A 12,733-nucleotide genomic window follows, 5' to 3' on the forward strand; every position below is an offset into this window, starting at 1 on the left:
CCTAAGGGTTGCAGCACTGTGGAGCGCTGGAGTAGGGTGAAGGAGGTCACTGCAGGCGGATAGCAGCCAGGAGCCTTTCCACAGTCCCCCTCCATACCCCACAGACGACACCCACCCTACCACCAGGGCCAAGGGGGTGGAGGGGGTATTGAAGAGGTTTTCCTGAAGAAAAGAAACGTTTGTTCTTTGAGACACTGAGCCACGAGATCTTACCCTTCCCTAGCATGCCCAACCCCAAGTTTAAATCTGTTGTTCCTTCTCCCTGAGGTCTTGCCAGCCAGGGAGGAACCAGATCTGTGAACAATCAAGCTTTATTTCTACAAAATGAACATTTTAGCATGTCTCCACAGCTAGCCTGAGGTTGGGCTGGCTCAGAACTCATTCAAAATTTCAGGGTTCCCTTTGTCCTTTCTTGGTTTCAAAGCAAGACCAGGCCACACAGTACCCCAGGAATGAGTCCCCAGCCCTAGAGCTTGGTCAAAGGTGGGGTCTGACTGAGGTGGAGGCTGGTGTCACAGGGTATTGGCAGCCTCCCCTCTCCTTCCAGGGAAGGGGCCCAGGAAGGGCCCAACTGGGAAAGCTGGAGCACCTCACCTCACTCCTGTGGTGAGCTGGCCCGGCTCTGAGAAGGGGTGGGCCTCTCTCCCCCGGCCAGATCCCTGCTCTGGCCAACAGGGAAGCGAGGCCCGGCTAAGCTCAGCTGAGCAGCAGCAGGTCCCTTCCTTCCACCTGGCTCCTGAGAGGGACTGCACCCCTGGGTAACCCCAGTACCCAGGAGTCAGCAGCCTTTAGTGCCTGAGTACCATGGTCACAGGTCAAGGAACACAGGCGGGGCCGGGGAGGAGGTATCACTGCACCCTGCAGACAGCAGAGGTCCCTGAGTAGCTGGCTTCTCTGGCCCACAGGCTGGGGTGGCCCTGTCATGGCGTTTGAAAGTCCAGGCCATGGAGGTTGTAAGACAGCGCAGCGTAGAGATGCCTGGTGGTGAAGCGCAGGCAGTACACAGGACTGCTGAGGGGCGTCGACGTGAGAGGGAAGGCCTGCACGGGAGGGACAGGAGTGGCGAGAGCGTCCCCACCGGGAGCAGGGGGAGCCCAAACCCAGGATTCCCAGGCCTAATGCCAGGGGACAGGGGCCACTGTAGGCTTCCTCCCACCCCCTCCAGGCACACCCGCTCCCAGCACAGCCCCCAGTAACAAGTCCTGGCATCCAGGAGGCCTGCGGTGGGCAGGACGCTTACGTGTAGGCAGGCCCTTTGGCGCCGGTCCCACAGTCGCACCACACCGTAGTAGGAGGAGCCAGTGGCCAGCAGGTGGTTCCCGTCCGTCTGCAGGCAGTACAGCGTGCTGTCGTGGGGCTCTTCCCACTCCATGACACACTTCCTGTCCGGGAGGAGGTGATGCAGGGGGAGGTTTGGGGGTGCCCTCCACCTCCACCCCAGCTTCCCCAGAGGCCTTAGGGAGCCACTCTGGCTGGGAGAAAGAGATGCCGAATCACCAAATTCCTTTAAAAGCAGACTTAATGGGGGAAAGCCTCCTCAGTAAAGATCTCTTTCTCAGCAAGTCCCTGGCCCCAGGCAGGTTTATGCCTCGTTTTCGCATCACATGGTTGCTGTGTGTCACCAGACTTAAGGGGCAAGAAAGGCCTCGAGAAAGCTGGGACAGAATGCTGAGGGACAGCACCCTGATGGCTCCCAAGGAGGCTCTTAGCAGGGCCTCGTGGCTGTGGTCTCCTGGGTCACAGGACCAGGGCCGCCAAGGTGGGGAGTCTAAAGCTTGATCTGACCTTGTCAGCTGCTCTCTACCAGCCCCTGATACAGAGTTTCCGTCCCTCTCCTTTGGGCCCGCCAGGACTGGAGGGAGGGCCAGGACTGGCATGGGGTTCTCACCACCTGTCCTGCTGCCCGGCACACTCACCGGACACTGGCTCGGAGGTCCCAGTAGCGAACGTAGGTGTCGTAACCACAGGACAGGAGTGTGGAAGGGGACTCGTACATGACGTCCAGCACCCCCGCCCCTGGGGGAAAGTCACCGCCCAGGTGCGTCATCAGCTGTCCGCTGGGAAGAGAGGCAGGGCAGAGGATGAGCGCTTGTCCCACCCTGGCCCACACACATTCTCTTAACCTTCAAATGGCATCAGTTCCTGGGGAAATGCAGCTCTCCTTCCTGAGCTAGAATTAGATTCCCTTAGGAGGGAGGCCAAAGGAGGAGATGCCCTAGACTCCCACCCCTCTCCCCGCTTCCCAGTCCCTGCCTCTCCCCCAGCTGAAGGCCTCAGTCAGCCACCAGCAGCCCCTCCATCACACCTGCACGCTGGCTGCCTGTCGCCCAGCCACTCCTCCTCGGGACGATGAATGGGCCGTGCTGAAGGGGTCGGCCCCCCTCACACACACACACTTGGTTACTTTATACGCCTTGATCCCGCAGGTCATGCGGTTCTGCGCTGCCTGAGTCCAATGCCTTAATTCCTGCCTGTAATCTGGGGCTCAAACCTCACTGGGGATAAAGACCACACAAAGGGAGAAGGGGAGTCCCAGGAGATGTTAAAACAAGTAAACACCTTTGTGTCTGGGGAGAGAAATCGCTGAGAAAGCAGCTTAGCAGGCTGGTCCCTGGTGTTCCTGGCCCGGCTGGCCCCCGGCCCGGGGCTAGCACGCCTCTGTGATCACAGCCACCAGCCTGCTGGGCTCCAGCTTGCTGCCCCCACCCTTGCCCCTCCCGGTGGCCGAGAGCAGATTACCGAGAAGAACAATTTCTTTGTGACTGTGTAATTCCCTCCGTGACCGCGGCAGTGGGCAGACCCCTCGCCCCAATGCCAGACCCCTAGCAACCACGTAGGGGGGCCTCCTGGCCCTAGCAACTACCCCTCAACATCAAGTGTACCCGCTAACTCCTGTGGCTAGGGGACGGGTAGAAGCGGTGAGTTTCTGCAGAATGACTGGGGGGAATGAAGAAGGGGACATGCTCCAGGCCAAATTCCTCAGCTTCACCCAAGAGATGCTGGGCTCTCCCCCGTGACGTGACGGGAGAAACTGGGCTGTGGACACTTCACAGGGACACCCAGGTGAGAGGCCCCGGCACAGGTTAGGGAGGACTTTGTGGTCTCACCAGCCCAGCTTCGGCCCAGGCAGGTTTCACCAGAGAGCCTGAGGCAGACGAGGCCACCAGCCACATGTGTGAATGTGGACCTTAGCTCCAGTCCTACCTCACACAGACTCTCTGACCCTCAACCTCCCTTCTCCTCAGTGGAGCCGCCATCTTCCCTGAAGGAGTAAAGGAGGAGGCTGTGGGTTCTTTTCTGCCCAACTCTGCCCACGAGTCCTGGGCAGTGCGGTGACCCCCCAGCGAGAGCACTGTTGTTCTCCAGTCAGGGTGGGGGGCGGGGGGTAAGCCTTAAGTCAGCACCCGTGTCCCCAGCCTCCTTCCAAGAGAAGCGCTTCTTCCTCTGTGTGCTGAGGGATCAGACAGAAAGCCTTCTCCCCAGATCAGCATCTCCCAGAGCTCACTAACCTCAGCTCCCAAGAAAGCCCACCTTTCCAGATGGGCCGCCAGCCATGATTCACCACCCCTGGGCAAGCCAGCGCCCTGAGAGGGCCTGGGGTCATATTCTTTCTGTCTGTCTCGTCCACTGGGTCAGGGCTATTTTGCTCCACAGTTCTCCCTCCTTCCAGATTTAGGGGCCCTGCCCCCTCCATTAGTGAGGCCTTCAGGAATGACTGAGGAGCTCTCCCCTTTAATCTGTAGAAGTAATTTCATGTTTGTCTGTTTGAAATAGAAGATGAAAGGCAGTGGAGATTGGGGGGCGTGAAGCCCAGCATGGCTCTACCTGCCCACCCCTGGTCCCAGGGCTCAGAAGGAAGGAGAGCTGGGCACCCATGGACTGAGGGTCGGCAGAAGAAGGGCCACACCCAGACCAAGTTGCCACCCTGGGCCCCTGCCCAGGCAGGGGGGCATCTGAGCCACCGCTGGGAAGTGTCATGCCAGTGTGTGCAATAAGAAACACAGAACTCTACCCTCTGGGGAGACCCAAAGGCCGAGCGAGCACCAGCCCCTGGAGACCAGGACAAGTCCCCAAAGCCCCCTGTCTGCCAGCCCAGCCTGGCCGGGGCCTGAGGAGCTTCTGCCATGTTAGTCCTCTGATTCTCTGAAAGGGCCACACACACTTTAAATGGGCCAATAAAAAGATACAGTTTCTTTTGCCTCTGGGCCTGGGACCCTCGAGGCTCTGTTGTGCAGTGCCTGTGAGGTTAAGTTCAGAGCATAAACTGACACACCAGGCTCTGGGAAATGGCCCGTCTCTTCAAATAGCAGCCCAGCGGTGCCATAGGAGCCCCGCTGGGGCTTTGATTTGGGAAAACAAACAGAAATGGCACCGTGGGCCCTTCGTGGCCCCCACCACAGGACCAATTTAACTAGAAAACTCCAGCTCAACTGCTCTGGTGGAGGAAGCAAGATGAGCTCAACAATAGCCCCAAACTTTGGGGGGAAGGGGGACAAAACAAACTGTTTGTCTCCTCAGCCCCTCCTCCGGGTTCCTTTTCTTACTCCAAGTGTGTTCTTGTAAAAACGATTAGATTGCAATTTGTATAACGTGGTGACCCCCAAATTCAGACGTTTCACCCCTTTTCTCTGGAAAGAATGTTAAGAATGCCTCTCGGCCTCTCACGGTGGGGGGCGCAAGGGGGGCGTGCAGAGCCTTGGCTGTCGCACAACTTGTGTGGGAAAGGGGCTGCCGCTTAGAGCCTCAGGCCGAGACAGGAGCAAGGGCCAGCTCTGTCACTATAGAGGGCCAGACAAAAAGTCCATTCCCTTCCAACTCCTGCGCACAAAGCCGGGGCCTCCAGGAGCCACTGAGGGCTGGGGGGCCTCCACCCCAGCCTCCCCTCAGCCTGACTCCAGCAATTCTCTCTTGACCCAGGGAAAGATAAAGACAGATGGGGCTGCCCCTGTGAGCCTGATGAATGAGACACAGGCCGGGGAGGCCTGGCTGTGTGTGGCTTCCCCCAGGAGTCCCCAGAGTACCTGGGTAGGAAAAGCAAGTGGAGTGTGGCCTCATCCCAGGGACCCTTGAGGAGGGGATCAGGTGAGGGAATCAGATCTCCCTGGCCCATCCCAACCTGCTGCCCAGGCAACTCCACTGAAGCTGGAGGGAAATGGGATGACAGGAACTTCCTGACAGTCAGGGAAGAGGAAATTTAAATAAGATACTTATACCACCCCCCATCACCATCTTTGTGGGGACAGCTAACTGGAGGTAGGCACTGGCCTTGAAGACCCAGATGCCCTGTCTGGGAGAGGCCCTAAGCACCAGGCTGGAGTTAGGCACAGAGGGGCAGTCCCTGGAAGCCCCCTTCCACCCTACCCCCAGTCTGGGTCCTGCAGGCCAGGGAAGCTGGGTGACCTGCGTCACTGCCTTCCTCCGAGTTCCCTCATCCCGGCCTCCACACGCCTCCCTTGCCTGGCCCGCCTGAGCTCCCAGCACAAGCTGTGACCCATAGAAAGTCCTCCTGTGCTAAACTGCCCTGAGGTCAGATAACCCTGGCTCTACCTCCTCCCCCACATCTAAGAATGCCCATGGCCCTCACACCATTTACAGCCACTGTTAACACACTGGGTTCCTGATGATGCTCCTTGGAGATTCTGTGGGTGTTCATTCCTGCATCTGTTTGGGTGTGAGGATACCCCATCTGGCACGTGCAACTGCAAAAATGCAACGATGGCTTTTGGTGAGAGGGTAGAAGGGTGGCTAACACCCCACCTTCCTACATCGTCTCTGCCCCCAGGGGACAGATGGCCTGAAGGTATAAGCTGGACCCAACATGGTCACTAAGAAAATAGGAGGGTTCTGCTCCCTTCTTTCTTTCCACCCTCTCCTTCCCTTTCTTCCTTTCTTTGATCAATAACCATTTACTGAGCACCTTCTGTATACGAGGCATTGTGCCTAACAGAAACTGCAGGGAGATGTGAGATGAGACTTTGAGGGAGACACTGTCCCTTCTTCAAGGAGTTTTCAGTCCAGGGAGGGAGAGAAGTCTGTCATCTATCCAACTAACAATACAAGGGGAGGCTCAGTGGGTACCAGAAGAGAGATGAAAGAGTTTTATAAGGGGACAGATAAAAGAACGTCTCTTCAGTGAGTGACAGGATCGTGACAGGCAGTGACAGGAGATGGGGGGCAGCTCAGGAGAAGGGCCAGCAACAACAGAGGTGCAGGGCTGGGGCACCTGGCTTGGCTGGAGGCATGGGTATGTGTGGGGCACAAGCTGGTGGGATCTGGCTTCCTGGCCACGATGGGCCTCCGGGTGCTCACTGCTCAGCTGGCATGAGAGGAGGGAGTGGTTGTCCTCGTCCAGCCCCCTGGTGGGGAGGAGGGAATCAAGGGGGCAGACAGGTCCCACATATAACCACCCAGTCCGTGGAGACCAGGAGAAGCCCACCAAAGCTTCGCCTACCCCAGTCCCATCAGGTGAGCGGGAAGGGCCCTTTCCAAGCCATAGGGGTCTCACATGCATGCGCGTGCGCGTGCACAGCCCCAGCACCTGCCCATGCACACGTGTTCAGACATTGTGGCTCAAAGGCCAGGCAGCCGGGCAGCCCACTTTGTACTGCTAACAAGAGGACCGTAATTACAGGAAGGGGCAGCCGGGCAGATAAAAGGATACAAAATTTCAACATCTGTTGCCATAAAGGGATAAGGAGAAGTGAAACGCAAAGTATCAGTTTGGTGTCAGCAGGCAGAGAGCCAATTTCAAAGAGTTGGGGTGGGGGGACAGAGGGGACAAGAAAGAAAAAGGGAAGGGGTGGGGGGAGAAAGAAAGAAAGAAAGAGAAAGAAATTACAGGGTTCCTCAAAGAGGTAAAGAAAAAAGAAAATGAGAAAAGCTGTCAATAATACTTTCAAAGGAGAAGGCAGGTACTTTAAAGAGGGGCAATTCCCATAATCACCCCGACTGAGGGCCAGGCCCCCTGCCCCAGGTGGAGGTGGAGGGCGGGGTCAGAGACAAAGCCACACCTGGGTGGGATGGGCACTAATGATGCCCTCAGAGTGGCTCAGCCTGTGCTCAGGACACCAGTTCTTTCTGCAGACAGTTAGAAAGGGTTGCAGCCAGGCGCCCATTGTCATTCCAAACACCATCAGATGCCATGACGTGGGTCTCCCGTGTTCAGTCCAGGGTTCCAAGATAAGTTCCCAGCCTGAAGGGAAGCTATACCTGGCCACATGGTGGCCATCAAGGGGGCCCTATGAATGCTCTAAGGTCACCAACTCCAGCCACAGGGGTGAGAATCAGGGAGGGCTTCATGGTGGAGGTGCTATTTATGCTGAAGAATGAGCAGGGTTTCAGTAGGCAGAGAGGGGGTATCCCAAGCACAGGGGTCAGCTAGAGCAAAAGCTCAGAGGGGAAAAATATAGGGTGTCTGTCAGAATATGTGAGAAGCTTCTTTGCCCCTGCCTTTGCTGAGAAAGAGGAGATTTAAGGGCTAAGGATGGAAATGGAGGAGTCATGGAGAACTGGGGATGATGCGGGCCTGAAGGGAAAGGGGAGATGAGGTGGGATTATGCAGGGGCCATGAATATGGTCACACACATACAGAGCAGTGCAGTACCTAGCCAAGGACTCAAATCCTCAATGCCCTAGGAGTAGCCAAGTCGTCAAAACCCACCCCTACTGACTTCCTTACCCAACAGTCCCCAGGCTGGCTTAGGACCACAGCTGGACCCACCATGACATCTCCAACGCTGAGATCACAGGCCTCTCCATCCTGGTGCCTGCCTCCCCACTGCCACTGGGGTTGCCCGTTGTGCCCTGGTCTCAGGGCACCAATAGTAGATCCAGCTCAAATGTACCTTGGCAGAAAAGGTAAAATCCACAGCAAGGGCAAACCCAGGGGAAGATCACTGGCTTGATGTGTTGTCAAGCCAGTCAGAACCGCCACCCACCACCCGGGTCTTCCAGCAGCAGAGGCGTGCCCCACACAGATAACACCTTCCCTGGGGCTGAGCCAAGGGCCCTGATCAAATGCAGATGGAGAACACAAGATGGGCCTTAATTCCTCCAGACCCAAACTCAGTAACAGGATGGCTTTGGCACAGTTCCTCAGGGCCTAGCTAGGGATACTTCAGTGGTTGGCTATCTGCACAGTCTCTCAGGATAGAGCCCTTGGGGGCCAGGGCCTGGGCCTGAATGCCATCTATCCTCGGAAACAGGAACACTCTAGCACGTCCAAATTGGGTGAAGGACTCTTTCTTCCCATCTGATTTAGACAGGTTAGAAATCCCCTGTCCTTTGGCCTGTCCGCAGCTCTAGGAGAGAGAAGGGCAGGAAAGGAGGAAGGGAGAGGGGGACAGCCAAGTTCCTTACCATCTAGGCAATGGCTTTGTGCCCACGGGTGCTCTCAGACCTGCGTGCTTTCAGCTAGCACCTCCCCATCCCTAGCCCAGAGGGAGAACAGAGTCTCCAGGAATCCTGATGAACAAAGGGCTGAGGGAGCCATGGTGACCTTGAAAGAGGTCTCCAGGCACTGTGAAAAGCAGCCTGAGGACCAGTACTGGGAGAGACACAGATGAGGGTGTGCTGGTGCCCAGCAGGCTGCCTGCACCTCTGAGCCGCGTCCCAGCCCCCACCATCATCCCGAGGGCAGCCCCTGGAGGGGCGATGATGCTCTGAGCAAAACTGCCCCTCCAGTACTCCTCCCCCGCAAGTTGTAGCACACACATAAAAGAGAAAATCCCAGAACTCCTCAAGTTTCAGCGGTGGCAGGTTAAAAGCAAAGAATCCACCCAGCACCAAACACCGCCCGGCAACTGAGTCCTGCCGACGATGTTGCTCCACCTTCCAGATTGGCCTGTCAGTCAGGCTTTGGCATTATTGAAAGATCAAACTCTGTCCTGCCTGTTCATTACCTTAATCCTATTTTCTACATGGCTTTATTATCTGCTTGGGCTTCTCTGGGAAAGACAGCTACAGACAGTCGTCCTGTCCATCCGTTTCCTCCCACCGAAAGCAGATGCCTCCACCAGGGCATCTTTCCCTCAGTCCCTGCACCACTGGTCGTCCAGGCTTCCCTGGGAATGGAAGAGATGTTTAAGCAAGGCCTGGCTCCTCAGTGGTGAGGAGGGGAGTCCGGGAGCTAGAGAGAAGGGAAAGCCAAGTGATGCCCAGGGCGGCCTTGCCTCAGGCTGGCGTAAGGGTGCAATGGCTATTGTTGTCTGGCTTCAGTGAGAACTGAGGCCATAGCTGTCTTGTGCCCATTTTCATTCGGGTCCTTTCTGGGTTCTGCAAAGACCCAGTGTTCAGGGTTAGTGAGGTCTAGGGATTTCATAAGAGAATGTTGAGGCAGCTGGTGCCTTAGAATGCCATCCTGACCATAAATCTGTGCCCAGAAGCATCCCTACCAAGGCAACCACGGGCAGAAGAGGCCGAAGACGACTCAACCTTCCAGATAAAGCTGGGTCACGGTGGGGTGGTGTACACCCTCCCTGCCCCAGCTTGTCCGCCATCCCAGGCCCAGATCAATATTGATGCCAAGCATAAGGTCCAGCTATGTGACTAAATAAAACTGACTTTCAGCAGAAATGCCCCTCTGCAACCTCAACGGTGAAAAAGCAAACAATCCAGTTAGAAATGGGCAAAAAGCATGAGCAGACATTTCACCAAAGAGAATATACAGAAGGCAAATAAGCACAAGAAAACTTGTTCAACATCACTAGCTATTAGGGAAATTCAAACTAAAACCACAATTAACACATCCATTAAAATAGCTAAAATAAAAAATAGTGACACTACCAGATGCTGTTGAGAATGTGAAGAAACTAGATCTCTCAGACACTGGGATCAGAATATAAAGTGGTAAAGATACTCAAAATAGTCTGGCAGGTAAAAAACTAAACACACACTTACTAATGACTCAGCAATTGTTTTCCCCCGCATTAATTCCAGAAAACTGCAAATATATGTCCACACAAAAGCCTATACGCAAATGTTCATAGTAGCTTGATCTGCAATAGTCAGAAAATTGAGAACAACTCAAACGTCCTTCAGTGGGTGGATGCTGGTCAATGGGGAAAGAAACTTTGGTACATCCATACCAGGGAATACTACTGAGCAATAAGAAATAAAGCACGACTGACACATGAATCAACTTCTGTGGATCTCAAGGTAATTATGCTCAGTAAAAAAAAAAAAAAAAAAAAAACTCCAAATGTTAGATATATTATTTCATTTATATAATACTTTTTAAATGACAGAGATGAAGAACACCTAAGTGGTTGCCAGGGGTTAGGGCAAGAAGGAGTGGAGGAGGGGAGGAGGATGGGTGCAACTATAAAGGGGTACATGAGGGGTCTCTGTGCTGATGGAACAAACAGTTCTTTATCTTGACTGTGGTAGCAGTTACATGACTCTACACATGGGATAAAACCGCAAAGAAATACGTACACACACACACACACACACACATACCACACGAATAAGTACAATCAGATAACGGTCTATGGACTGTACCAATGTCAACTTCCTAGACTTGATATTATGTAAGATGTTACACAGGTACCTTGCCTTCCTACTTTTGTAACTTCCTGTGAATCTGTAATTATATCAAAATGAAAGATGAAAAAAAACCCAACAGAATGGCAGGTAATCAGGTGGGAATGTGTCAAGCCTGCCAAGGCAGAGAATTGTGAACAAAAACTGGATATATTTTAACTGTTCTGTATTGTTCTTCTTACGGATCTGTAGGCCACTTCCAAATTTTCTTTATTTTAGAAAAATCATTTCTGAGGATAGATGGGATTTTCTATAGCCACATAGTCAGGCACTCCTTAGAGAAGAAGTATCATGCATCCAGACTGTTGTTGTTGTTGTTATCATAAATTCTACATGAAATTATTTACCTATTATAAATTACTTCAACAGTCTCCTCAAGCTAACAAATGATTCCATGTGCGAAGGTGCCACAGCGGAGGCTGTCAGTGGGTGTTGGGGCAGGGTCCTTCCAGCATCCTCCTGGACCACTCGGCCAACTGAACCAGGGGCTGGCTCAGCCAGCTTTCCTCTGCTTCCCAACCGCTCCATCCCCGCCCACCCTGGAAGCCATGGTGGGCTCAGGAATCTCTTACCTGTTGAGGTCCCAGATTCTTAGGGGTGAGAAGTGCCCACAACAGGCTGTCCCTGTCACAAAGGAGCTGCCAAACAAAAGGAGAGCCGTTAGGTCTGGCTTGTCAGAACTTGTGGCGGAAATGGCTATACAATTGGAAGTGCTGTGCTCATTCTCCAGGGGATCATGGGGTTAAGCCAGGATGAGAGAAGCAGCCAAGAGAGCCATCAGAGAAGTTGTGGGAAGACCATATGGAAGCAAAGTGAGGGCTGTAACCTCCCAGAGCTGCTTGGCCAGAGGACCCATGGATTCAATAGCTGAGTTTGCTGCTTAGACCTGGTTGGGTAGTCTCTGCCCACCATAAAAATGGATCTCTAGATGTGCAACTGAGGCCAAGGGAGAGCAAGCCTGTTGGGCTTCGGTTGTATGAACACCAAGTTCACAATGCCACACCACAGAAATGGTCTCCTGGGAATAGGTTGCTGGGTGCCAGAAGGGGATGCCCTGGTCAGAGGTGAGGGAGGCTGGGGGGCTTTACCGAAGGTTTTAAGAGCTGGGGGAATATGGTAACATGGTACAAGCACCAGGCAGGTATAAAGGCACCAAACTGAGAAAAGGTCAACTATGAAAGGTGGGTAACAACGTGAAAAGGTGAGGGTGGGAAAGTAGGGAATGTGAGGGGCCAGGCAGCCAGGACTGCTGTGGAGTGGGATAGGCGTCAGACAGAGTTTAAAGGATAATGACAGACACTGCCAAGAGGCAGGAGAGAAGGAACACTCAGTATTTCCCAGAGTCTCTCTTAAACCCCTAAAAAGTTCAACACATACAATCTGCAGAGTTTCATTTTAAGTGGAGGCCCAAACCCAGTGAGAAGAAATCTGTGCAATGAGCCAGGCTGGCCATAGTGCTAGGACTAGAACTTGAACCCACAAGCCAGACCACACCTTTGTTAGAGGATTTGGAAGGGGTTGGGAGGGGGAGCCTGCAGGAACCCTGGGCTTGAAAATCTAAACTGGAACAAGAGAGCTGAAAGCAGTTATGTCACTCAGGAGCCCTGGGGCAGGGAAGGGCCATGTCCCTACACGTCTGGGCATGGGGGGAGGAACTGGACATACTAATGACATGTTAGCAATGTGGGACAGCAGTCCATTGGCCCTGGCCTTGCCCAGCACCTGTGGCTCTCTGATCCCAAGCACGTCCGTAGGGAGGTGGATTTCCGCAGTCGGGGCTCTGAGAAGCTGATGGCTTTGGCTTGGCGGGGGGTTGGCCTGCTAGTTGCTGATGGGGAGATGTTAGGGCAGGCATTGGCCAAGCCACTGATTTACAATCAAAATTGCAGGGCAGGGATCTATGTTTCAACCCCAGGCTGACAAAAAGGCCACATGAACCACCCTGGAGCATCCATGCCTCAAGTCAAGACTTCTCTAGGGACATGCTCGGTCTTCCCAGCTTCCTCTCAACCCATAGGCATGCCAGCAGCCACTAAACTAGAGTGACATGCTAAAACAGCCATTCCATCATGCCCCAAGTGACTCCCAGCCTGGGAAGCAGCCACTGGACACTGAAGCCCCAAACTACAAAGCCAGGTGTTATCCTCACTTCCCTCCCCCACCAACATTTTTCTCTTGAGGGTAATCCATT

General features: G+C 54.1%; 1 protein-coding gene across 4 annotated transcripts in view; it reads right to left on the minus strand.

Moving 5' to 3' along the window:
* Positions 1 to 295: 295 nt before the first annotated feature.
* FBXW4 (F-box and WD repeat domain containing 4) overlaps positions 296 to 12,733 on the minus strand; it is an 81,558-nt gene continuing 69,120 nt past the window's right edge. For 2 of the 4 annotated variants that reach the window (XM_032608681.1, XM_032608678.1), the window contains 4 exons: positions 11,115 to 11,180; positions 1,917 to 2,057; positions 1,241 to 1,327; positions 296 to 1,040 (listed from right to left, as the gene is read on the minus strand). In XM_032608681.1, coding sequence (XP_032464572.1) covers positions 809 to 1,040; positions 1,241 to 1,327; positions 1,917 to 2,057; positions 11,115 to 11,180 — 526 coding nt within the window. In that variant the 3' untranslated portion in view covers positions 296 to 808. Of the gene's footprint in view, positions 1,041 to 1,240; positions 1,383 to 1,916; positions 2,058 to 11,114; positions 11,181 to 12,733 lie in introns of all 4 variants that reach the window. The other 2 variants (XM_032608679.1, XM_032608680.1) reach the window with 2 other exon arrangements.

The sequence above is a fragment of the Phocoena sinus genome, chromosome 16 (genome assembly GCF_008692025.1).
Source record: "Phocoena sinus isolate mPhoSin1 chromosome 16, mPhoSin1.pri, whole genome shotgun sequence".
NCBI lineage: Eukaryota > Metazoa > Chordata > Mammalia > Artiodactyla > Phocoenidae > Phocoena > Phocoena sinus.